General features: G+C 38.1%; 1 protein-coding gene across 1 annotated transcript in view; it reads right to left on the bottom strand.

The window, feature by feature from the left end:
• The window catches only part of PTPRN2 (protein tyrosine phosphatase receptor type N2), a gene marked incomplete at its 5' end in the record, with an annotated part of 501249 nt that overhangs the window by 392964 nt on the left and 82680 nt on the right, over positions 1-25605 (bottom strand). The window contains 4 exons of the mRNA XM_035891409.1: positions 11566-11939; positions 13751-13791; positions 15141-15392; positions 22778-23264. Coding sequence (XP_035747302.1) covers positions 11566-11939; positions 13751-13791; positions 15141-15392; positions 22778-23264 — 1154 coding nt within the window. The remainder of the gene's footprint in view (positions 1-11565; positions 11940-13750; positions 13792-15140; positions 15393-22777; positions 23265-25605) is intronic.

Genomic DNA, 25605 nt, shown 5'->3' with positions numbered 1-25605 from the left:
ATTAGACTAGTTTGCATTTTAGAAATACACGGCAGGGAAATGGGCCACCTACTTCAGGATTTGCATGCCTCCTTTCAAGTCTGAAAATATGTGCCACCATACCAAGGGCAGGATTCACGTATCTAAACACAGCAAATCTTTTCTTCAAAATTTTCCACAGCCTCAGAGCCCAGACTAAGAGGAGTCTTAAGAATACCTTTTTTTTTTCCCCCAAAAAAGGACTTTTTTTGTTAATGTCTATTATTCTGTCACACTTATTCCAACTGAATTTCATCTACCATTGTGCTCCTTAATCCCTCAATGTATTTAAATCCATATGGATCTAAATCCTCCACAGTCCTTCCTAACAGAGACAATTTGCCCATGGGGTACCACTAATCTCTCTACACGCTGAGAAGCAGCAGTTCATGATGAATCTTTCTCTCCTATCTCATAACCAGTTCTTAATCTGCAGTGACACCCTGGCCCTTGCTCTGTGACTCACTCTCCTTAAAGTCGGTATGAAGAGCATCCCATTTATCTCCTGTTGATTTGAAGGGTAGGTACAACTTGCGGTTTTGCTGCAATAGCAGGTTTTCTCCCAGGAGAGTCTGATGTATCTCATCAGAAGGTGCTTCACTCCTGAGGGTCTTCCAGGTGTGGTGCTGCCGTGAAGGAGAAGAGACGGTCCCTGGCACTGCATTCTGGAGACCAAGGCTCAGTGGCCTTCAGACATAAATAGCCAAGGCTTAAAATGTGAATCATTGATGTGGTCTCAGAGTTGGTGATCACAGCACTTCTCCACCTCAGAAAAGCTGAAGACAATATTAGGAAACTTTATTTTAAGGACACTGTTTAATTTTTTGTTTTTTTCTTTCATTTTTTTCTTGCTAAGATTAGTAAATATTTTAATAAGAAATATAATGGGAAACTCAGCTACTGAAGTATGAAATAGAAGGATGTGAACCTCTTTGTGTGCAAATTTCAGTAATAACTGAACTATGGAAGAGCTGCTGATGCCATTACAATAAACAGACATAGCTTTGCCAAGGTTCCTCAAGAGATTTTCATTCCCCTCTTCCCACTGACTCCTATCTCCTGGGAACTGGCCTCTAATTTCTAGCACACCAACACTACTGTTCTCTGACTTGAAAGGTCACTTACCAAACCTGCTGATTTAGCTGTTAGCTACCAACATCTGAGCCATATGCCTTGCAATCCAGAGAAAAGATGTCACATTTGACTGAGGAGGGAATAAATGGTGTATGGTGTCATCTAGACACGGCCCATGGAAGCAGTGAGTGCTCTTGCCACTTTAAGTAACACACAGCATGTCAGAGAAGACGTAGTAACACAGTGATGTGACTCTTCCATTCTCATCAGGCTGGCAATGACTGGTATACAGCTATTGAATGCAGCCTTCTTCAACTCCTACTTCTGTTTTCCTAGACATAAAGGAAGTCTCATGCATCACAAGAAAGATGCATATTACCCATACAATGGAGAAGAAACAAGACATTAGAGTGGTTTTCTCCAGGTCACAGAGGAGGTAAGTGGAATAGCAAGGACTACTGGGAATGTTTTAACATCAAAGAAATTTATAGTGTTGCCATTAAATGCTTTCTGATCCTACCAAGCCTAAAAAAACCATTTAGACACCAAAATTGTATTTATTTCTCTTGTCTGAAAGTGCCCCTGAGAGTAACTCAGCCAATAATCTATAATAAAAATCTTGGGCGCTGATGCTTCAAGTCCATGGCATTACAACATCCTGCCTTGTCTGTCTGTCCTGGTTTTGGCTGGGATAGAGTTAATTTTCTTCATAGTAGCTAGCATAGTGCTGTGTTTTGGATTTAGTACCAGAAGAATGTTGATAACACCCTGATGTTATGAGTTGCTGCCAAGTAGTGCTCAGACTACTCAAGGACTTTTTGAGCTTCTCCTGCTCGGCCAGGTGCATAACAAGCTGGGAGTACAGCACAGCCAGGACAGCTAACCCAAACTGACCAAAGGGCTATTCCATACCATATAACGTCATGCTCAGGGGGGTTAGTCGGTCGGTCGGTTGCAGGGGGACTGCTCGCTGCTCAGGAACTGATCGCGGCTCAGGGACTGCTCGCGGCTTGGGACGGGCTGAGCATCGGTCGGCGGGTGGTGAGCAATTGCAATGTGCATCATTCGTTTTGTATATTCTGTATATTCTGTTATCATTCTCATTATTACTATTATTATTATTTTCTCTTATTAAACTGTCTTTACCTCAGCCCTCGGCTCTAACCTTTTATTTTCTTCCCGATTCTCTCTCCCATTCCACTGAGGGAGGGGGGGGAGTGAGCGAGCAGCTGTGTGGTGCTGAGTTGCCAGCCGGGTTAAACCACGACACTGTCTGAGTGTGAGTCTTTTGGCTGTGTTTCCATGTAGTTTCATATGTCTTGAAGCACACATCCCCAGTAAAGACTTAGAGAAGGAATGTATTTCAGCACTAAATTAATTTAATTTGGTTTGATTGCGGTCTATGCTTTAAATTTAGTTAAATAATGATTAATTTGGTAAATGGTTCACATTTATTCAGGATTCATGAAAGCAACCAAATAACTTCTGAGCACAGAGCTACTCACCAGATTGTTTGAGAGCTGCCTGGCTTCACAGCACTGTTATTGTAATCATTTTAAGGACACTGCCATTTTATTGCATTGGGCTGCAGTTTCATTTTTCTATGCTTGTTTCCACAAAGGCTTTATTAGCCATAAAACCTTTTTAAGCTTACTTCTATTTTGACAGATCAGCAAATTCCCACTTTCCATAATTTTTTCGCTCTTTTACCACCAGCAGCAAGTGTGAATAGAAACCTCTGAATACAGACAGATTCAAGTCCAGACCAATTTGTCACACGGATGACACTTAGTAGAAGTCAATGGCAGTGGTCAGGTTGGGATAGTTAATTTTCTTCCTAGTAGCTGGCATAGTGCTGTGGTTTGGTTTTAGTACAAGAAGAATGTTAATACCACCCTGATGGTTTAGTTGTTGCTGAGCAGGGCTTACACCAGTCAAAGATTTCTCAGCTTCCCCTGCTCTGCCAAGGGGCACAGGAAGCTGGGAGGGGGCACAGCCAGGACAGCTGACCCCAACTGGCCAAGGACTATTCCAGACCATACAATGTCAGGCTCAGTATATGAGCTGGGGGGAGTTGGCCAGGGAGCAGCAATCCCTGCTCAGGGACAGGCTGGGCATCAGTCAGCAGGTGGTGAGAAATTGCATTGTGCATCACTTGTTTTGTATATCCTTTTATCATTATTATTTTTATGATTGTTTTCTTTTCCTCTGCTGTCCTATTAAACTGTCTTTATCTCAAGCTGCGGGTTTACTTTTTTTTTTCTGATTCTCTCCCCCATCCCACCAGGGTGGGGGAGGGTGAGTGAGTGGCTGTGGGGTGCTTAGTTGCTAGCTAGGGTTAAACCACAACAGTCCCTTTTGGCACCCAATGTAGGGCTTGCAGGGTTGAGATAATGACAGATCTGACCAGAGTGTGCTAAAACAAATTTGTTGTAAGCATTCATTATATTAGTTTAGGAGTTGCTGGTCACAATGTTGTTTCTTTGCTCTCAAAGTTGTTGTATTTGTTCTGAGAGTTGTGTTATCTAACACCTTACTTGCTGTATATACTGCTTATCAGCATTTATATGCTTTTTATCACCTCTGGGAGCTGGATTAAGGTTATTGCTTTGCTGTACTATGTAACACTGGTTTATGGTATGATAAAATTATTGGTCGTGAGACCAATCTGGTATTTGTACTCGGCATTGCTGTCACCTCTGTAATTTGGGAGCCACATCTCAGAAGTTATTAATAATTACACTTTTAACTTTTTCTCCTCAGAGCACCAACCTATGAGGGAGACACCTTCCTCCATTTTCCCCTTCTCCTCCAGGCTAATTACAATAGCTCTTGAGAATTTTGAATATCCTTGGGATGATCAAATCAGCACGTTCCTATTGCTATGTCTCCTGAATGGCTGTCAGGTCTTGCTTAGGGTTAAACAACTATTTAAGAATACTGTGGCTACTCCAAACCCCATGAGAGGTGTTGCGGCTACTCAAACCCCAGTGACAGGCACTGTGGTTATTCCAACCCTTGCAATAGGCACTGCAGCTACTCCAACCCTGGTGACAGGCACTGTGGCTACTCAAACTCCATCGACAGGCCCTGCAGCTGAGCCAGAGAACCAACCCGTGCCAGCATCAGTCACGCCCATACACAAGAAGGAATCTGAGAAGCGAAAGTCGGCTCATTTAGTAAGGGACGAAGAGGCTTGTCCTAAGAGTGAGCAGGAGGAAGAAGCATACTGCCCCACCAGCAAGGAGGCAGGCTACTCTAAAGCATGGACATCACGAGAACAGGAGGAGAATTAATTATTTAGACTGAGATTAAAATCACTTCATTCTAATTTTTAGTGGTCAGGAGTTTACATTGTGTACTCATTATCTGAGTTAAGAATTTCAAGCATAAAAATTAAATTATTGCATTTTTACATCTGAGCTTTCCAGGATTGGGCAGAACAGCGCTGATGAAGAAGTACTGGTAGATAACAGACTGCATGATGATTCACTCTGCAGCATTCCCAGGAATCCTGATCTTTGGCTTCCTCCTTCTCACTCATTTCAAAAGCTTACAATTCATCACTCTCTTATAATGAACTACGTGGTAATTACCCCAAAACCACTGTGATACACTAAAGTATTGACCATATGGTATTGTGAGATATTGCAGCGTCTCAGGGTTTTAATGACTACCACTGTTTATAAAAACAAAGCGCAGCTCACAGCCCCATCCCTAGTTGGGGATATGTAATGTGCAGCCTCAGCGATTAAAGGTCTATAGCCTGGAGACAGCAGAGTAACGGGAACCTGCTTACAGGGAGGTTGCGGGGTACCTGCACCGGCTGCTCTACTGAAAAAGCCGGCATGTGATGCCTGAACAAGGAATGCTAACGTGGCACAGAAAGCATGGAAAGACCGAAATGGGAATGGCTGGGAATGTCTGTTCTGGGAAACTAGTCCAACAGCCATATCTGTTCAGCTAAGTGGAGAGATACAGATGTGAACTGGTCCCTGTGGCACTACCGGGGACTCCAGCTGCACTCCTACAATTACCCATTGCTTTTTCATCGACTCAAGGGACCAGAGTGATTCCTTGCCATCACTGTTGCTAGTGTGACAGATTGGCTGGTCACCAGCTACATCAATTCAAAATTTTGCTCTGGATATTCCTCTAGAGGTAAAAATGCACAGCTGGTCCTGATAGAAAGTAGAGGAAAACATCTATGGGAAGTGAAGCCTTAAGAGGGAGGAAGATGGATCCTTGGAAAGACTCTTCTTTTGTAAAGTGATCTACATCAGCAAGTGAGAATCATGTTCCAGGAAAATATATTTCAATGGATTTTGGAAGCACAAAAGCTAAGGGCAACAGCAGTAGAACAGACTATCATCTTATCTCTGCACACACAACAGATAAGAAGATATAAAAAATATTCAAAGCTGAACTCTCGTATTGAAAAAAGCCAGTATTTATTGCTCTCTATCGCAAAGCTACAGTAACTGCTGTTTCCTGTTATTTTCTTATGCATGAATAAGAAGCATGAAGTATCATTTTCCTATGGGAATATATAATACAGAATTAAGGCAGTGAAGCAGTAATGTGGGGGATATGATCTCTGACACTTGCTACGTATCACAAGGAAACGGGAGGATTAAAGAGGGAAAAGGGATCTTATATCTAGAAAACTCTAGGGAGTGTGAATAATTACATGTGAAGAGTTAGCCAGGGAAGATTCTAGATTTATGTCTCCCCACCAGTTATGGTGCTGAAACACAGTGACAGAATTGTCTCTACTGAGTAAATTCATAGGCAAGTATTTCCCACCTGCATTATTTATGTAGGGGGGTCAAGCTACATTATCAGAAGCAAAACTTCTGGCTTTAAAATCAATGATGGACATTTATGGAATTTATTTATACAAGGGTAGAGACTGCAAGAGTAAGTGACAAAGTGGGGGATACAAATATTACATTTAACTTCTTTTTTTAATGTAAGCAATGTTGCTCCTTGCTGATTTTAACAGACCTTAGTAGCAAGAGCTTTTCTGTTTTATGTATATTTATAATTCCTTTTAGTTTTTAAAGCTAGTTGTAGAAGTTAAGTGAACAATATGCACAAATCTTCTTCCCTTGATAAAGTGCACTTGCAGGTAGAATAACAATTTCAAAGAGGACATTGAGATATGCAGAGAAGGTCAAATCAGTGTTTCTGTTTGTATATATGTATTAAATGACAAGAATTTTTTGTTATTATTTTCTAAAAAATAGCTGAAAAGCCTCATACAACACAAAAGCTCAGCTTCCAAGAAACATCAAGACAACAAAGAACAATAAAACCTATCAGCCCTGTTTCATTGCTGTAGATATTGTGATTCATTTTCTCCCATTTATTTTAAATTTCATTTTTATATGCAATTAAAATGCACTAAACATTTTAACCTGGTAGCAGAAACAAATATTGAAGATCATAAAAATACAATTCTTTAATGACTTGCCTAGGAAAACAGAAAACTTGAGGAATAAACCAAGAGTTCTGTATAACCCAGCTCCAGGGTCCTAACCTAAACACCATCCTGCAGAAAGTAATCATTATATGCAAAGCAGTATCATTTATCACCTTTGTAAAGGTGGAGAAATAATATCAAGCATTTGGAATTAACCTAACCCTTCAGCACATTAAATGGGTCAGACTAATCATATTCCATAGCAATTTTATACTATGAACACAAGATCCATTTTTATCTTTTTCACAGCATCTGAGAGAATACCAGCTACCTCAAATTAAACGCATAGACATGCATATATGATCCAGTTATGTTAACATGTTGTGAACAGATTTACAGCCTATATAATTTTACATAGCCAGTCTGGAATTGAGAATTAACATATGTCAAAACACGAAATAGCCAGGGACTGACTAATACAGCAATGCCAGAAGTTTGCTCACAAGCTAACAGAGTTGCCATGAGCTGTCTGTGAGCTTGTATTTATATGAAAAACTTCAAACACATGCATTCTGATGTATCACAAAACAGGACAGGTTCCTCTGCGTTGGGTGTCCAACCATGGCTTCAGAAAAGCATGACTTAACTTTGAAGCTTGAAAGACTATGATAAGCAGTGAAAAGAGATTAACATTCTACTCTCAAGGTAGGGTTTTATTTAGTGCATTTAAGTCTAACTACTCAATCCCATATTTAAGAAATCACATGCCAGCTTGACTATTTCAACTGCTGAGCATGCAGCAACTTGCATTTAGCTTTACTGCAGGTGGTAAGAGCTACGTGTTCTGGAAAGTCAGGCTTTGGGTTTCCTCATGAGGGACTCGGGAAGCTAAACATTTAAACAATATTTTGATTGAGGGATCTTGGCCCTCAGCTTAGAGCATATCCTGCCAGACAAATGTGAGTGTTGGCATTTTTTCGACCCCCCCCAAAAGTTCCCATACTCGAAGAACAAGAAGTTCAGAGAATAGGATTAGTTCTTTGGTCCAAAGGCAAATACTTCTCTGATTTGAGAGCTCACATTGATGTATCCCCACTGTAATGGAGAGGTATTTTATAACTATGGCCAAAGTAGCATAGGAATGAAAATAACATCCTGTAGATAACTTGGGGTTATAATATTACTCTAGAGTTTCAGAGCTAAAATTAGTAGAAACAGTTCAAAGCAGTTGCACTGAGAAAGAAGCAAACCTCATTCACACAAATCCTACAGTGGTAGAATACCAATTTTTTGAAGGAGAAAAGAGTAAACAAAATAAATCACCCAATTTGATTGGTTTCTCAGCATAATAAAGTGCTGAAGCAGCACGATGGAGGATTTGCTGGACAATTTTCTACACTGAAACTGTCAATTCATTCTGAAGCTTAGTGCTGATGGATATTATGGATTGGTATGGATTGCACTGCTCCAACCATCTGAAAGGTCACTCGACAGACCCAGCAGGAGTGACCTATTGTTCTTGCCATTGACGATCAGACTGCCGTTTTGACAAGTCTTTAAACTATCACAAACCTTTTCTTCAAGTATTACATGGAAATGTTTATCTTTGCTTTGTGGCACAATTAAAAGCTGGCATCTTAGGAGTTCACTGAAGCAGTCTTAATATCTCCTTGGGCCACACTTGCAAAGCCACGGAAGCCTGAGAATCTAACAGTGAATGGATCACCCCTGACATCTGTCAGCTATACCACCGACTATAATCTTTTCAGTTCCACTTTCAGATCAGAAGGTGAAAAGAACTCAAGCTATTCCCCAGTGTACAAATATGTTGGATTACTTCCCTTTCTTACCAAAAGACCACTGTTTCAGCCATAAAAATGAAGCTTCACTGCTCCAAAATATTGTGGCCAATAAAAATCGATGGATTGAAACTATGGCCTATTGTTTTATGGAGGAAGAAGAAAAACATACAAAGGTAGTAGTATTGGAAAATAAATAAGTACCTCTCGTTATATTTTGGCATTTCGTTTTGTGTGCACAAGGTAAGAGCGGATTAAAAAAACCCACCTAAATCATAGCTTTAGGTTTATCACCTTAAATGTGCTAACTGCTGCAAGAAAGATACTTCACACATGAGTTTTACTAACACTCAGGCTGTTAGAAAGATATTACTTCATGCCTACGCTTAGCTCCAGCTTCCTCTCTATTTAAAATGAGACCTTTAAAAAAGCATAAAAGATCTAAATGCAAAATATCAAAGATCAGTTGTGAAATCAATGTCCTGACAATCACCTCGCAGACAGGAGTGATTTTAGACTGGCATAGATTAAAGATCTTACTGGAATAGTTCCAGACCCTTTACTTCACTGTATGAATGCAGCATGCATGCATATATACATGTGTAGCATGCACCCAAGCCATTTATTAATGCTATTTATTTACTGCAAACAGCCAGTAAGATTTTTGGTACAAAAACTCAGTGATACAGGAAGCTTACTAAAGAAGTGTTCCTTAAAGGGACATTAAAATTTCTCTTCTGTGCGGTGATAGTTAACAAATGTCCCTTTCTCTATCCTCTCTCTCCCAAGAAAAAATACAATCACAGCAACATCCATGAAAGCAAGTCCTGACTGAGACTCTTGGCCACACTGATCCAATTGCTCTCTAAGGCCACTTTATGTACTAAAGAAATGACTGTGGGAAATACTAGTACGTAACAAATCCCTCAACTGCTGTAGAAAGTATTTCACTGTTCCTGCAGACTAGACAAGTCCATTTTTAGCATGTGGAATTTCCTGAACAGGTTTTGTTATTCTTATAAAATTCCAGAATATATAAATTTTGTTTTGCAAACTATAGGGGTTTTATTTTACTCTTACATTTCAGATAGACCTATGCAAACCAAACAAATTTAACAACAACAAAATTAAACCAGTATATTTTGGAGTTGAAATGCTGAGGAGGGTCAAATCACTGAAGAGTTTTAAGTCACTGGTGAAGACCCCGAACCAAAATCTGTTTGCTGCAAATCGAGTGCAACATAATCCTGGTACAAAAGGAAGGTTTTTTTATTTCAACTCAGTCAGCTAATTCTCTTTAACAATTAACTTGTTCTAGATTAAGAACTGAAAAAAAAAAAAAAGGCATGAAAACTTACTTTCTTCTTCTCTACAGTGACTTTGGAGAAGATGACATCTAGTTGTACTCAAAGTGGTAAGAATGTAGTAAGGAGTTATCAGTCAAGTTTTCTGTGCTTTGTGCAATGAGCTGGTTACCATTAAAATGAAAATTTCTTTGATAAACTTACATTTTTGAATTCAAAACATTTGTGTTAGTTTTATCTAACTCATTGCAATTTTTTTCTCATAGTTTCTGAGCATTTTTAACAACATCCTGATGTTTATCTAAGACCACCTTGCCCAAAAGTTACTGGAAGAATACTCTGCAGTAAGTAGTTTTCTCCTGGAGCAGGTTCTTGAGAATATTGAGCCTGCTACAGAACCAGTCGATGAAAATGAACATCACAGAAAACTGAAAAGTGCAATTGCAAAAGCAGTTTAAAACTGGTTAATTAAATCTAAAGCACTTGGTCATTAAATAATGATTAACAGTGGTTACTGACACACAGACATGTTAATAGAAGTATGAGGACCTCAAATCATTTGGGACTTTCCTTAAAGCAAGTACTCCAAAACTCCTGAAAAGTCTTTTCTAAACTCTATAGCTGGGTTTCTTTAGAAAGTGAATAAAATTTATCAATAAAATGGAAAAAAATAAAACTCAGAATGAGACAAGATAGCAATGCAAGGATTTGTTAACATAACTCTCATCCCCACTGTGTCCTCACAAGGTAAGTCCTTGCCTTCAGCATCTCTCCCTCCAGTTACTAAGTAACTTTTATTTTCTGCAGGGGAACCTCTGAGTCCTTATGAAATACATCCCTTCCATTATCTCTGAGGAGCGGGTGTTTGTTCCCTACTTTTTGAGAAGTCTCTGGCTCTGCCTGTCTCGGATATTCACAGGCTGATGAGCCTCAGCTTTCACTTTCCTCTCTTCTGCCTGTCCCTCCATGTGCCGCATAAAATCTCTTCCCCCCAAATGGCACACTTTCTTCATGATCCCATCTTACTCAAGTAAGCCCTGGGGAGAAGGCAGACAAGAAGCTGTCCTCTGATACCCAGCCACATGCATTTCAAAGCAACACCATGGTAAAAACAAGAATCCTCCACAATCCTATTGCCTTCAATCCCATTAATAACTTTGAGACAGTCAAAAGAGTCAATCCATGCTACAGAAGTTTCAGTCTCAATTTCTCTGTAATGCTATGCAGAGATTTGTGAGCCCATCCTAGAAATTCCTAATTTCTCACAGAAGATGAGTCAGGATCACTAACCAAATAGAACATGGTTCTCACAGGGGAAGAAATGGTATAAAAGTGCCCACATGGTTCTAAACTCCCAAATGTTTCCATAATAAGCTGTGTATCACCAAGGGAAAAAACCTGTCTTTTGAAAGTATAGTATTGAATGTCAAATTAATTAGTGACATGACCTGAAATCATTAGGTCTTTCTTTCTTTCTAAACTAGCTGCGTATGTGATGTTTGGATTTCTGTATGTGTTATTTTCAGATCAAAATGAAACCACTGAGAAAATATTGTGCTTTATTATTGTGTGTCATTTTTTGAAAGAATGACTCAGGCATTGATATTTAGGCTACTTTCAAGTCAAATATTTAAAGCCCACATCCTAACCATAAGCACACTTACTGACATATTGGAAGGTCACTGGAACATGAGAAGATAGAGAGAGGTCTAAGCAAAAGACCTACAAACTAAATATCTTCTGCACTGGAGGAAAGGCAACTGTAAGAAAATGGAACTGTTTTCTTGTATTTTCATCAAAGTACTGAACAGGTTCCAAACAGTTTCAGATGTATTAAAAATAAGGCCTGTGGCATTTTCCTCTTGTACATTCATATTTCATTAGGTGCAATGACTTTATCTTTTATCCAGTTAAAAATGCCATTCAAATTGGCTGCTGTACTTACTCTTTCTCTGTCACAATATAGCCGTATTCTTTCTCCTCAGAAGACTTCACTTCAAGTTGTAAGCCTTGTCCCATATTTTTCTGAGGCTCTTCATAGGAGTTACCATCCTGCATTAAAGTGTTCTTAATCCAATAGCTTGTCTCGCTCGTGTCTTTGGAGTCAGATTCACTGTTCTTTGCAGCTGTCAGTTCTCTTGAGAAAGTCTCACTTTTTACATTTTCCACACCAGCATTTTTTTCTTCTGAGGAAGAAGAGTCAGCGTCTTCAGATTTCTTGGTTTCTGTCTTAGTGGATTCTTCATGTATAAGGTCTTTAGGCGTCTTTTTGGGTAATACATTCTCATTCAAGAAGTTAACTAGTTTTGTGGTGTTCTCCTGTATTAAAAGAATATCGCACTTTTTGAAACTAAACACAGGAATGTTATACTGCACCAAACCTGGATATAATCTTTCAAACTCTTATTGATATGGTAGAGTCTATTCATACAAATGTCACATGGTCATTTTCCTAATTTCTATAAGCTGCCAGACTGTATAAGAACATAATGTTTATTCAGTAATAATAAAAGAGCATTAAATTATGCCACTGTATTTTTTGATTATTTTAATAAGGGTAAAGAAATTCTGTAGTTAATAGTTACTTTCTTCAAATATCACAGAATCTAGATAACTTTTTCTCTGTCTTGAACGACTAGAAGTAAATGCTGATGGTATTTTCACAGTATTCATTCTTGTGTCTGTGTGTTAAACTAGTGATGAGAATAAAACTTTGTTATCAAATAAGTTAATAAAAAGCAGAAATAATAGAAATATCCATCAATATGCCTAAGTGTTGGAACTGGAAACATGCATACCTCTCGGGTCTCACAAGTCATAACACATGAAAGGGAACAGATATTACATGACGAGTTATGTTTCACTTAATCATTTCCAGAAATTGTGACAAACTGTTTGTGAGTGATCCATTAAGCTAAACATATGATCACAGAAAAAAAATCTAATAAATCAAAACAATAAGCAAATGAGCAAAATTCAGAACACATGCCTGGAACAATCCATTAGCTAGTTTCTTTATAGGAGTTTATTGCAGGCAAGCACTTGGGAGGAAATGATGGCTAATGGGCACTTCGTGCTCTGTGTCACATTATATTCTTTTCTATCACATTCCCTATTCAAATTGTCACTAGGAAATCTATGCATGGGATCCTCTGTAAGTCTACTGTGAATGCAAAGCTTCATTCCTTAAACAATTTAATGTGGGCATCCACTTGTGTGTTTTCCTTGCTTGGTAGAAGGGCAGCTACTGCTACACATTTTACTGTGAACACAAGAGGGTTTGCCTGTTTATGAGTCTTACAGTGTTAGCTTTTGATAGAGTACATAGATGGGGAAGTTTCATGGCAGTTTTTCAAAATATTTCTTTGATACTTTTCTGCTCCATGCAACCCAGAAGAAGAGAGATGAACATGGCTGGAAAATGGCTGAATATTTGACATAAGTGTATAGGTATGATTCAAAGCTCATGAGGAATATTGTAAAAGTAATCTGGATTAAAATCCCAAATTTGATGTAACCACCAAGGATACAAAATGTAATGTCTAGAGTTTTTGAAATACCTCTGATATTCAATGATTTGGAAAAATTAATGATAAAGTGAAAAAGCAAAAAAAAAAAAACGGTTCCCATGAAAGGTGAGAGAATTTTGAACCCTCCCACAAACACATGTCCCCAGAGGCAATATGTTTACTCATGTGCTTCTGAAAACCAGAGAGATTATCTGAGCAAGGATGCTTACATTCCACAGAACTAGGAGCCAAAGGACAGGTGAAAGAAGGGTGTTTTCAAGAACACCTCAGTAGTCAAAATTTACTAACCCGAGGAAAAGCCTGAATTTGCCTGAACTTTGGGATCTGTTATGAATTCTATCTAGTGAATTAAAGAAAAGCAAAACAGCACTTGATTATGTTTTTTTGAACTGCAAAACTCATTTTGGTTAAGGTTTAAATAAATGTTCATTTAATATTTTAATGCATAACAACAACATGCCTATGCTGTGATACTGAATTATATCCACACAAGACACCAAACAAGTCTTATGTTTCAGAAGTGTGTTTTTGACCTTCACTGCATATAAAACTGATATTCTGATATGGAATACTTGTTTTGTTAAAATACTGGTACTCTACCTCTTTATCAGTTCTCGCACTGGCTTCATGCACTCCATTGTCTGTGGGATATGAAAAGCATGAATACATAGTTATGAAGGGAAAGCATCATATATGAAACAAACACCGCTTATAGGCTGCTTTGTAGTGGTGGCCTTTTCATGCAATTTAAACATTAAGATATCAAAGCTGAAAGGGCAGAGTAAAGAGCACTGTGTAATTCAGTATTGTTATTCTAACCCCACTTCGATAGCAAATTAATGCAAGATCAATAGACAAAGTACTTCAAGAGCCAATGTAATAGTATTATTTGGCTAATTAAGTGTCCAATCTTCATATCAGTTTATCAATATCTAAGAAATAAAAAACAATAAAATGGCTCTAGCTAACTGAATGGAAATTCACATTAAAGAAAAAGGAAGCATATACATCCCTCATACATATTTTGGTGGAAGAAGACAACTTATTTCAATAGATATTGTCTACCAAAACCATGTTACAGTTTAACTGCAGTGATGATATGCAGCCACATCATTAACCTCAGTCAAACGATGCTGGCTTTTTGGTTTATGAACTGAGTCTTATTCATCTCTCCCAGCATGATTCAGGACAAACCCTCAAGTCTGCTCATTTGAATCTACAACAAGAACTGGTAATTAAAAAAAAAAACAGAATAATTCTCACTAGTAAGGATTTCAAGATATCACTATGAAAAAAGACAGTAAGTTAAAATGGCTGTTTATCACCTATAGCGTATGTTTTTGGTGTCCTGGATATCATATGATTTGTTAAACAGAGAATGGGGTAAGTGGTATCTTATGTCTCACTGTGGTATTAACTCATTAATGGCAATTATCGTAGCTCCTGAACCTGCATCACCAGGAAAATACGTGCCCAGACATAAGCGAATAATAATAACTCTTCTATTTCCCTAAGCAGGAAAGGGAATGAGTAGTTTCTACCTGTACCTGTCTAAGACTTTCTTCTGCAAACAATTGTGGTACATTAAAGAACAATTATCTGTAAAACACATTTTTTTTCCCCACTTATTTTGAAGTACATTCTTGGAATATAAAAATTTATCATTATTGTTTTGCTTAAACATCTCATTTTCAAGAAAGGGAATTTAGACCACACATGATAAAGCAATTTGTGTTTCAATATCACTAGGTGTGAAGTTTTATCTTGCTTGTGAATCTTGAAGACCAAGGGTTCACAAAAAGATGTGTTTCCAATAAAGTGTCTGCTGTAAAAACAAACCTACCTAAAATTTTGCAGCCTTCAGGGAAAACTAAAGAAACTTTCCCTCCTGTCTTCTTTAAAACTGATTAAAAAAAGTCCAGCACGATTGTGAAATAAAGGAAAAATAGGGTAACTATCTTTTGCTGTACTTAACTCTTAGAATTAATACCTGGTATGTCAACACTGTTTTCCATTAATCCGGTGGGAAATTCTGCCCTTCCTTGAGCACCTTCTTTTTTCATTTGTGCTTCTGTTTTGTCTTCTCTGATTTTTCCAGCACCCTCCTCTGTTTCTTCGTGAATGACAACTGTTTGAATTGCATTGGCAATAGTATCAGCGATCTCATCCAGTTCTGTTGAGCTGAGATTCTCCACATTCACCTGGTGTTTCTCTAGGTCCTTCAATACATCTTTAACAAGTGCCTCTGGATCACAAAACAATATAAGCACAAGATTTAGCTACATACATGAAGCACATGTGCTTGTATCAGTAAGTATCTTTCACATTCCCTAAAAGATAGGTTTTCCTTGATGGAGAGCATCTGTTTTCCAAAAGACCGCATACACTTTCATGCTGCCATCTTTACAGAAAACACAGTATTATAAATGGATGTTAGAGTTTATGACAAGGTGAATCCATGCCAGGCACTGGGGGCTGCAAGTTGTCCTAGAGAGAGGGGTACAAAATTGTCACTTTTTCTTTACAAGAGCATTGTTTCCTAGTCTTAACCAACTCAAGGTACTGAAGACAAGCGTTAAGGTAGCTTAACTTTTTTTAGCTGCCCTAAGATAGAGTAAACAACACTACTGTTTATTAGACATCAGGTTTCTTTGGTGGTTTGCTTTTTGCAAGATAAATAACTATACAGAGTTCTGGAAAAAAAGAATCAGATATTTTGTCTTTCAAACAAAAAGCTCCTCTACAATTAGAAGTGGATATGGATATATGCCCATTACATACATGTATATGTAATGGACAAATCTTCCAAATAGTATTGATTTCTCTTGGAAAATATATATTCTGTCAAAAGTGAACTTTATCTGTTTTGGTTTCTCAGCTGTGAATGTTTTATTGGTTGTATTGAGGAAAGAAATACTAAGATGACATTACAGGCCAGGAAAAGCAATTGGGCTTATGTTTAGGGGGAAAAAAAGAGAAACAAACAACCTTGATGTGGCAAAAGTTTTGAAGATGAGGAAATTCAAGGAGAATGGATATTCAAGGTGAGTTAGAAGATGTAGCATAACAGTTCTTCAGGGAAGGTACTTTTCTGACTGCGTATATCCTTAAGTACCATTCTGTACAACTCTACAAAACTCAGCCTCATGGCCCTTGGAGTACAAGACACTAAATGTAGGGCTTACTCTAGCATACCAAAACCATTTTCAATCATGCATCTGTTCTGCTTATTCATGCCGATCAGGAATTTAACATACATATGCATATGCATGCAAGCAAAAAAACCTCTTTCACATAGGTTGTATTGTGTAGGAAGAGGAAGATATGGACAGCTTTTGAATCTCTGTTGAATGTATGAATTTAAATATAAGCAGTCTGACGGCAGCATCCAACTTCTTTTCTTATAGTAACATTCTCCCTGTTAGGCCCTGTGGTTGGACATGTTCACCATCATTTTTAAACAAGACTTTGCTGTTAGCTTTCAGGCTTACGTAAAGGTGAATTAAAAAGTAGGTGGGCAAAGGAGAAAACACTACTAGAAAAAGGGCTAAAGAGAAGGTTTTTCTTTTCACAACAAGGAAGAAGTAGTTAGAGTCTAGGAAAGAAGTAGTTAGAGACTCTTCTGCTCTAGGGAAGACGCAGCAGAAACTGTGATTTTGCAGGGAGACAAGAATCAACAATTATTTGTCACTGGGAAAAGAGGCCAAGACCTTGGACACGTCTGTTATTTTTGGACCCCACAGTGTTAATTGAAGATGTTAGAGCCTGCAGCTGACCACCAGCTTCTCAATGCCATCTCAAGGTGGAGGTTAATTTCCTTCGACATGCCCCATAATTCACCAACTAAACCAATGCATTTTCCTTAAATGACTTAGTCAATATAAACCAAGAAAATTTAAGCAGTTTAAATAGTACCTTTACTGTGAGTCAAAGAGGGTTTTGACACATGGGGAAGACAGTTCTTTGATGTACTTTCTTTTCCAGGTTAAAAGGATGCAACTTTCCAATAATCCACCATGATGATATTACAAAATTCTACTGAAGCCATTAAAAAAATTCAGCTGAGGTTGTATGCTGTGAACTTTTGAAAATTACTTACAAAAGCATAGTTTTAAATGCATTTAAGTGAGACTATCAGCAAAAAAGGTAGGTTAAATCTATGATGCTGCTTCAAACTGTGGCAGCCAACAAAGATTATGGTACCATACTGAAATAGCAGAGTGCTTTGCACAGGAAAGCAACTGTTTTGTAATGAGAGTCAAAGACTCTCACGACCTATGCTAAACTCTCTGGACCAAGATATTTGGAGGCAGAAAAATTAGAACTGAAGTTTAATGGAAGTTGAGTAGAAAACATTGAATACTTCCCTTTCCACATTTCATTGTATTGTATCCATCCCCTGTTATGAATTTTAATAAAATGGCAAAAACATAATGACCAAATGCTTTTGTTTAGGAAGGTAATCTACAAGACCAAATTGATCCAAACTGCAAGTTTTCACTAGACTTGATCAAACTGAGTTCAAGAAACTTTTTCAAGAAGCACAGCAGCTGCGTGGACGATGGCCATTAGGAGATGTTACACATAGCAGCAATGCAGGAAATTAAGCTGTAGGAAATACCAGCACTGCAAGATTGCCACAGAAGCCTTCTGCCTTTGGTATCATTTCTGTTCTTATGCTTTATAGAACTATTGGACAATAACCTGACAGAAAAACCTAAATTATTGAAGCAGAGCTAATAAAATTAGCAAGGCAAAGAGAGAATATATCTCAGTTCCAAATCAAAACTAAAACTTCATAACTAAATGTATAAAGACACATTGCAAGGCGCATCACAGTAGGAAAAAGTGTTCTTGGAATACCAACACCTACAGCATCTACAAAAGAATGAAAACGGTGATGATTTCAGTGACTCTTTTTCAAGAGTTTTTACCGTTTATCCACTGAAATGAATAATCCATGACGTGCAGCAGCTAACAATCTATAAATGAGATTTTGAAGGTTTTTGTAATCATATGGAATAATATTTACAAATGTTCATAATCATTTTTAGTGCAGATCAAGAATCCACCTCTGTATTTCTAAACCCCCTGTAAATATGGGATGGTCTTAGAAGACATCTGTGACAAGAATGAAAGGTTTCTAAGTCACACAAACATCATTCATTAACATTCAATTTTAGGCAAAAGAAGAGAGGACATGCCCAAAACAGCCAGCTGATTAGAGCCTTGAACATGAGTTTCTCACAATCCAGATGAGTTTCCTAACTATTAAATGATAGTGACTGCTTTAGGATCACTCGCTCACTTTCCTACAATATTTTGGAACATTTTTGATTTCTTCAACTTCAGAACAGGAACCACGTTTGTTTTTTTTTCCCTGGACTTAGAACCCCTGTTTTTTAGCCATAACACATTGAGAAGAATGTCATTCAGTTACTGTGATTTTCAAGCTATTAATAAACATCTTACCAAGATATTGGATTTATGAAAAAAATTCAAATCCACATTCCTAGCTGCACTATTTTTTTCAAAATTTAGATTCTTAGATTCTCAAGTTGTGCTAATGTTACTTAGAGTCCTGAAAGTTTATCTATTTTCTGGATATGGGAGACCAAGATTCTTAAAATATTTCAAAAGAGTGGTTAGTAATACTATGAAGCTTGTAGCAAAATGCATAGGAGGGTGTTTCAAGCAAATACCAGCAAATGGAACAGCATAAAAGCAATTGCATCATTGAGTAAAAGTTGTACAATGTTCATTCATTTATGATAAAAAGGCTAGTCCAAGTAACAGGCATTCAAGTCAAAAGTAGCTCAAAATTCTGATTTGAAAAATCAGTGACCTGAGGTTTCCAAGCTGAAAGCAGCGAGTTTTGAGCCTCAGAAAAATAATTGGCATCTGCATGTGCCTGTTAAATTTTATTTAAGCTAGTCCCTGGCCATTACATCAATATTTGAAAACAAATAATAAAAGAATATTATATTTCAGGCCATATATAATTAAACAGCTATATTAATGTAGCACTACTAGATTTTTGTTTGTTTGGGTTGTTTCACAGCTAGCTGTCAAGACCTACTACTGAGCTACTCAAGAACATGCAGTCAATATAGTCTTGTCATTTCCATTCCATTTAATTTTTTTCCAGACTGACTTTTCTTTGTATCTACTATCTTAGCTAAGTCTTATCTCTCCATTCCACTTCCACAGGTTTATAGTCAATAACAAAGCAGTCTAAATCTCAAACAAAATGGAAATGGGGGAAGAGGGTGGCGAGTCACATGAGAAAATGAGTGGTCACAGGCCCTACACCAGATAACAGGCTCACTGCATGTCCTCCTGGTTCATTAAATAAACCCATTATAGAGGAGCCTCCTGCTCCTCTGATCCTGCTATTTCTGCTCTAGTGAATGCCACCTGGACACAATTCATCAAATGAACTCCTAAATACAGACTTGTGTCAAGGTGAGTAAAATTTATATGTTAAAACATGATATGCTACCTTTACTGTAACTACAAGTGTGATTTAAAATGTCAAGGACCAAAGGCAATAACCAAAGCCGCAAGTATGAGGAGCATCATGTGTTCAGTATAGTAACAGGAACAGTCACCGAAATGTCTATAACAGCCTGGTGAAATGGAGGTCTACATAAAGAGTCTTGCTAACTTTGTGAGGTTACTGATGTGATGTTGATACATGTCTACGCTAAATACGAATGTTTCCACTTCTTATTATGGCACTTGTCCATGTTTGTATATCATTTGTATATCATTGGATAAGGCTGACACACAAATAAATATCAGTGCACCTATTTACACACACCTTGGGGTAATTTAAAGAATTTTATTCTGAATTTATTAAAATCAGAAAATATTTTTGGAGAAAGACCAAAAAGCAGATGTATACTGCAATGGCAGCACACATACTCGAACGTGCATGTACCTCTGCACAGCCTTTATACTCTCCCACTGACCCCTTCTAAATAGAATCAGCAATGCTCAGCCATGTTTCACAGAGCTTGTACAGATTTCTCCCTTAGCTCCAGCTTCTGAACTGAAGAAGGCAAGTTGCCTTTCATAGTTGCCTTGGAACCATGATGATGGTAAAGGCACATATATCTTAGAGAATGCAATTTTTAATATCAGCTTCACCAGTAGAATTCCCCTGGCAGGTAACAATAGCAGCTTAGCAAGGGAAAACAGATTTTTATTGTACAGCATATAAATCACGCTTTGCACTCCGTTGACACAACTGCCAAAGCCAGCTTGCCTGACAACTGAATGGGGTGGCAGCAGTAACTCTGCTAGCAGTCCCACAGGGTGGTCTGTCTTCTTCTACCCCATCACCCCACTGACCACGTATTAGCTCTCCTCAGCAGCTGAGCACCGTATGGATTGGTGACCACAGCTTTGCAAGACAGAGGACATACAAAAATATAAACATGGAAGTTTGGGGGTTTTTTTCAAATTACTAATTTTGTGACCTTTCCAAAGCAACGGAGAGATGTATTCAGTAATATTTAATGCACCAAAAATGAGTGAACTAGAACAAATCCCTTAAAACTGAGCCAAATTCTAAATGTGGCTGGTGCAGAAGACTAACGATTCCGCTATTCCACAGTGACTACAAAGGCAGTACCCACGCACAACATGCTACTCCTAGAGGTAATAGTTTCCAAATCTGATAGAAAAATAGCTCCACATTTCCTTCTCTTGTATTTCTCCCTCAGGGTGCCTTGTTAGCTAATTTACCTGCCACTGTTTTGCAGCAATTCTCAGTGCTAATCTGCTCAGTACCTTCTGGATTGTTATCCCAGTCAAGTTGCTTTGTCTAATCCTGTATCAGATGCGACAGAGAACTGAGCTCACGTGACTGTACCCCATGCTTCCCAGTGTTTGAACAGTTCTGTGGTTTGGAGAGCGCACGAGAGAAACAACCCGCAAGCATACAAAAATCCTGAAGGACCAGAGAGATTGGAGAAAGGTTAAAAGCAGAAAGAGATGGCGCGGTCAGCCTGGCAAATCTGAATCCAAACCATCATCACTCCAATGGAGAGCACTTTAAACAACAAATACGGTGGGGTCTGTCCTCACCACTTCCCTATGAGACTATTTAGTGGCTCAAAGATGCAAAGGAAACCATATTATTTCCTGCTCAAAATATTCATAATTTTATGTCTATGCCACATTTAAAAGCTAATGCAATGGAAGACATTCCTAGAGGGCACATTATGTATGTGAAGTCAAAGCGGTACAACCCAATGAATTGTGAAACATGTTATTCCCTCTAAGTGTTAAGCATTTTTTTCCCGGTTGGCTCCTACCAGGAAAGGTGAAGTGGAACAGCTGGAGGATAATGAAACCAGCATGTGCCTAGTTTGTTTTGAGTCTAGCAACAAAATTGTCTAACCCGTGCAAGAGACCTACAGTGCCACCTGGATTTGATTTTACATTATAGTTCGTTCCTTGAAACCTATTATCTCTGGGCACCATACCAAGAATGCTTTCACTTCTGAGCATCCTTTAGATTGCAAGCATTATCTTTCCTCTGCTGCAACTTTGACATTTCTGTGCGTTCTGTTTCAAAAAAACCAAACCAAAACAAACCCCAAAACAAATCAAAGAAAGTTAAACTATGGATGATAATAACTACAGAAGGGATTCAAGGGAACCCCCTTACATATCACCAAAATCTATTGGGATAGTGGTGACTACAGTGTAACAGATGTAACTGCTTGGCAATGGCTGAGGATCAATTCTTTCATTTTTCAGGCATTCTGAACCATGGAATAACATCAATAATTAGTTTTGTTTAGAGAAACAACAAAGTGAATGAGAATTGCTTTCTAAACTCTACCTGATCCCCAGCCATGACATGAAGACCCATCTTGTCTTACAAAGCAGCACTTAAAATGTATCACAGTATCCCATGAGTTGTTATACTCCATCTTCATTTAAATATCTGTCAAACTATCACATACAAAAGAAATCAGGATCTGGTCAGAGTTAAGGAGCATTAGCAAAAAAGGTGAAAATCCAGCAAATGGGTTGTTTGTTACAGAATTTCCAGCCCAAAGTAGCTGTAACCCTACCTTCTTGTATCACTCTGTGTCCGCCTACCCACATAACTGACAGACTCCTCCCCTTCCTCTGTTCTGCACCAGAATTTATCTGTGTGTTAATTCCTGTGTCTACCTCTGAAGTTAGAAGACCCGTGGTCTTTGAATTTCTAGTTAAATACAGAGAAATGGAACAAACCCAGGCATTTCTACATTACCTATATATAGTGTGGGATGCATGCATAAAACCAGATTTGACAGCAAAGATTATACCCCTAATTATGTGTTGTTTGCAAAATGCTTTGAAAATATAACAAGTTACATAAATGCTACGTCTTACTGAGTGCCATATATTTCTGCATGCATATGGAAGGTGGGTTGAAGAATGTGGGTAGATATTTGCAGAGAAAGAGTAGTTAGAATGGTGAACATTATTATTGTGAGTATTATGGGATATAAAAATGCCAATAGTAGGAGATATATCATGTCTAATTTTTTTTTTTTTCCTTTTTTCTCAAAAATGCTCAGTGAAGATGAAGGAAACTTCAGACAAGTTAAAATAAGTAAATATCAACTTTACCATCCACTGCACTCAGAGGGTCCTTTGGCTCATCCTGGGAAGCAGATTTATGATTCAGCATTTCAGGGGTTGGCCCCGGCACTCCAGACGCAGGTCTTGGCTGGAACAGCTTCTTCATTTTAAAATCTTCTGCTTTTCCTTTGGCAAAACTTCCATCAAAAGGACTGACTTGTGAAGAGTAGAATCTATCAGCATAAATGTGAGACCCCTTAGTCCTGCTGTGAGAGCTTTTGTCATTGCTTTGTGCTGACAAGTTCTGAGTGATGTACGTATGCAGTGCAGCCATCAGAGTTTTTTGGTCAAGCCCCATTTCTGACTCTGGCAAGAACTTGTCCAGCTGAGGCTGGCTGAAGGTCCTCCCATGGAGATTTTCAGCGTGCTGTTGATGGGATGTTGTTGCATGGGCCAAAGGAGGTGCTCTTTCTTTGGGCTGTTGCATCATGTAGTACCTGGTAGGATCACTATAGATATAGTTCTAGAGAGAGAAGGTGGAAAAAAAGGACTTTTGAAATTCAGGAATCACAGGCATAACCCTTAGTGTTTTACCAATCAGGAAAACAATAATTAGAATCTGTAATGTGCAGGTAGACTGCAGACCTCAAATGGTATGTTCGCTTTAAAGAGGCACTATCACTTTAACACAAATTTTGTGAAACAGTGTTAGATTATTAAATAGAAAGAGAAAGACATTAGAGAATTATAAAATCCAAACTTGATGCTAACTATGTATGCACTATTTGTATTCAGTTGGACAGAGAATATGTAGGAAAGCCACTTTCTCTGTTTTTTGCTAGACTTCTAAGAATAGCTTTATTTTTTTTTCCAGGTTACTTACCAAAAACCGGCAAGTCAAAACAGAAAAGTCATTTTTTGAAGAACACTGACAAAACAAAAAAATTCTTTTGTATATATAAAATACTTTTTTTTAAATTTAAAATATCAAAGATTTCATTAATCTGATTTTTTTCACTAAATAAATCTCTAATCAAAATATCCTTTGACAGTATAAAGAAACGCACAACCAACCAATAAATTAGCTTTGAATTCCTTGATTATTTTTAAGTAAAACAACTCGGCAATTTAAAGAAGAAAGTATAAAAGGTCTAAATCATGCTAAAACCTCGTTTTCATTGGAGAACTCTTGGGCTGGCACTAGGTTTTTCTATTTTTAGTTTCAGATTTTGAAGGATACATCAATTGGGAATCTAGCATTGCAAGACAACATCTGTTTTCAGTGACCTTTTTTTGATGATGAAATTTAGTTTTGAGGAAAAAATCTAAATCTCCTTAAGTACTCTAAGCCTCTATCCAGCACATAAGAAAAATAAAATTATTAATTAGTATTACATTTACTATAACTCAATCCTAGAGACATTTTTTGTTAGGATCACAACCTGAAGGCAGGATTTTTTTTTTTTCCAAAAAACAGTTCCACCCTCCGAAATAATTTTAAAAAGACCTTTTCTTTCACTCCCGGCTAAATACAAATTTCAACTGAGAGATTTACTTATATTCAGAATTATTCCAGTTAGACTCTTTGTTCATAATTCCTTCAGGACACTTCGCTGAAGTTGCATCACATGCTGTATGCATGATGAAGAATGGGTCCTGCTTCTCAGCTGTGGTCTCTTGGTTAAACTATCATACAAATGACATTACAACATGGGAAGCTTAGGACAGAGGTTATCAGCTCTTATCACTATGAATTATAGCACATCACTCCTGGCCCTGTACACTGATAGCAGAATGGTTTAGGACAGAACGAGCTGTAAAATACATCCAGAGTGCAGAGTCTATACAACCCACAGGAAAGCAATTAGTAGAATTTGGCCAGAAAAATAATTATTTATATATTTCCTAATGGACTTTGTAAAGGCAAAATAAGTAAGGCTGAAAAGCTATTCTAGAGATGAGTAAAACCTTTTAGATTTTGTCTAGTTCTTCATTTATGGACAAAAATTTTGCTCTCCATCTGAACAATTTTATTTCTTCTGATAGCAGTCAGTTGATTTTATAATATATATTCATAACCCTTGCTTTCCAAGAGGGTTATCCTCCCCCTGAGAAATGATTGAAGAGGTTCTTTCGATGATTCCGTATCATGATTTGTAGATGTATGGCTTATGCAACTGTATTACAGAAAAAAAGGCACTTTGGCTTCTTTGGCTTGTGATCCACCAACGCAAGGCTTTTGACTTCAGCAGGTGGTCTTTAACATAGAAACGTGTTTTGTTAATGCCAAGAAATTGGGCTAGAGTAAGACAGCGTCAATGAATATAGAGCTAGAGATCAAGCAGCTTTGTGTATGAAATATTATAATGTCCCCTGGGAACTGTATCAAACAACAGCAACGTAGCTCTGGTTCAGTGCACCAGCTGCAGGGTATGCACTGCTCTGATCAACACCAAGAGGGGAGCCAGTTGTCAAAATACAAGTTGAACACTGTTTACATAATTAATAGCAAATCCTAGATGTGAAAAACTACTAGTCATATATATTCATCTCTCCATTTCAACCGGTCTTTGCATGGGGTAATTAACAATTTAATGATGCTCACTCCCTAGAAGGAGTTGCAGACGATGACACAAAGCAGTCCCAGACACACCAGGTAGTTTACAGAGAACTCACGTAAACGGCCATCTGCCTCTCCAACCCCTGTACTCCCTACCTCGCCACCTTTTGGAGCACCTTCTGGGGACAAGGGAAGGAAGAACAGGGAGGTGGGAAAGGCAGAAACATGACAAGGGGAAGAGGAAATTCCCCATTCAGCCATGAAAGACATTAAGGCAGCTCAATCCAGCTTGTGTAACTATACC

The sequence above is a fragment of the Egretta garzetta genome, unplaced genomic scaffold (assembly GCF_000687185.1).
Source record: "Egretta garzetta isolate BGI_Z169 unplaced genomic scaffold, ASM68718v1 scaffold633, whole genome shotgun sequence".
Taxonomy (NCBI): Eukaryota; Metazoa; Chordata; class Aves; order Pelecaniformes; family Ardeidae; genus Egretta; species Egretta garzetta.
Note: the sequence above shows the minus strand (reverse complement) of the source record. Positions and strands in the feature narration are given on the sequence as shown.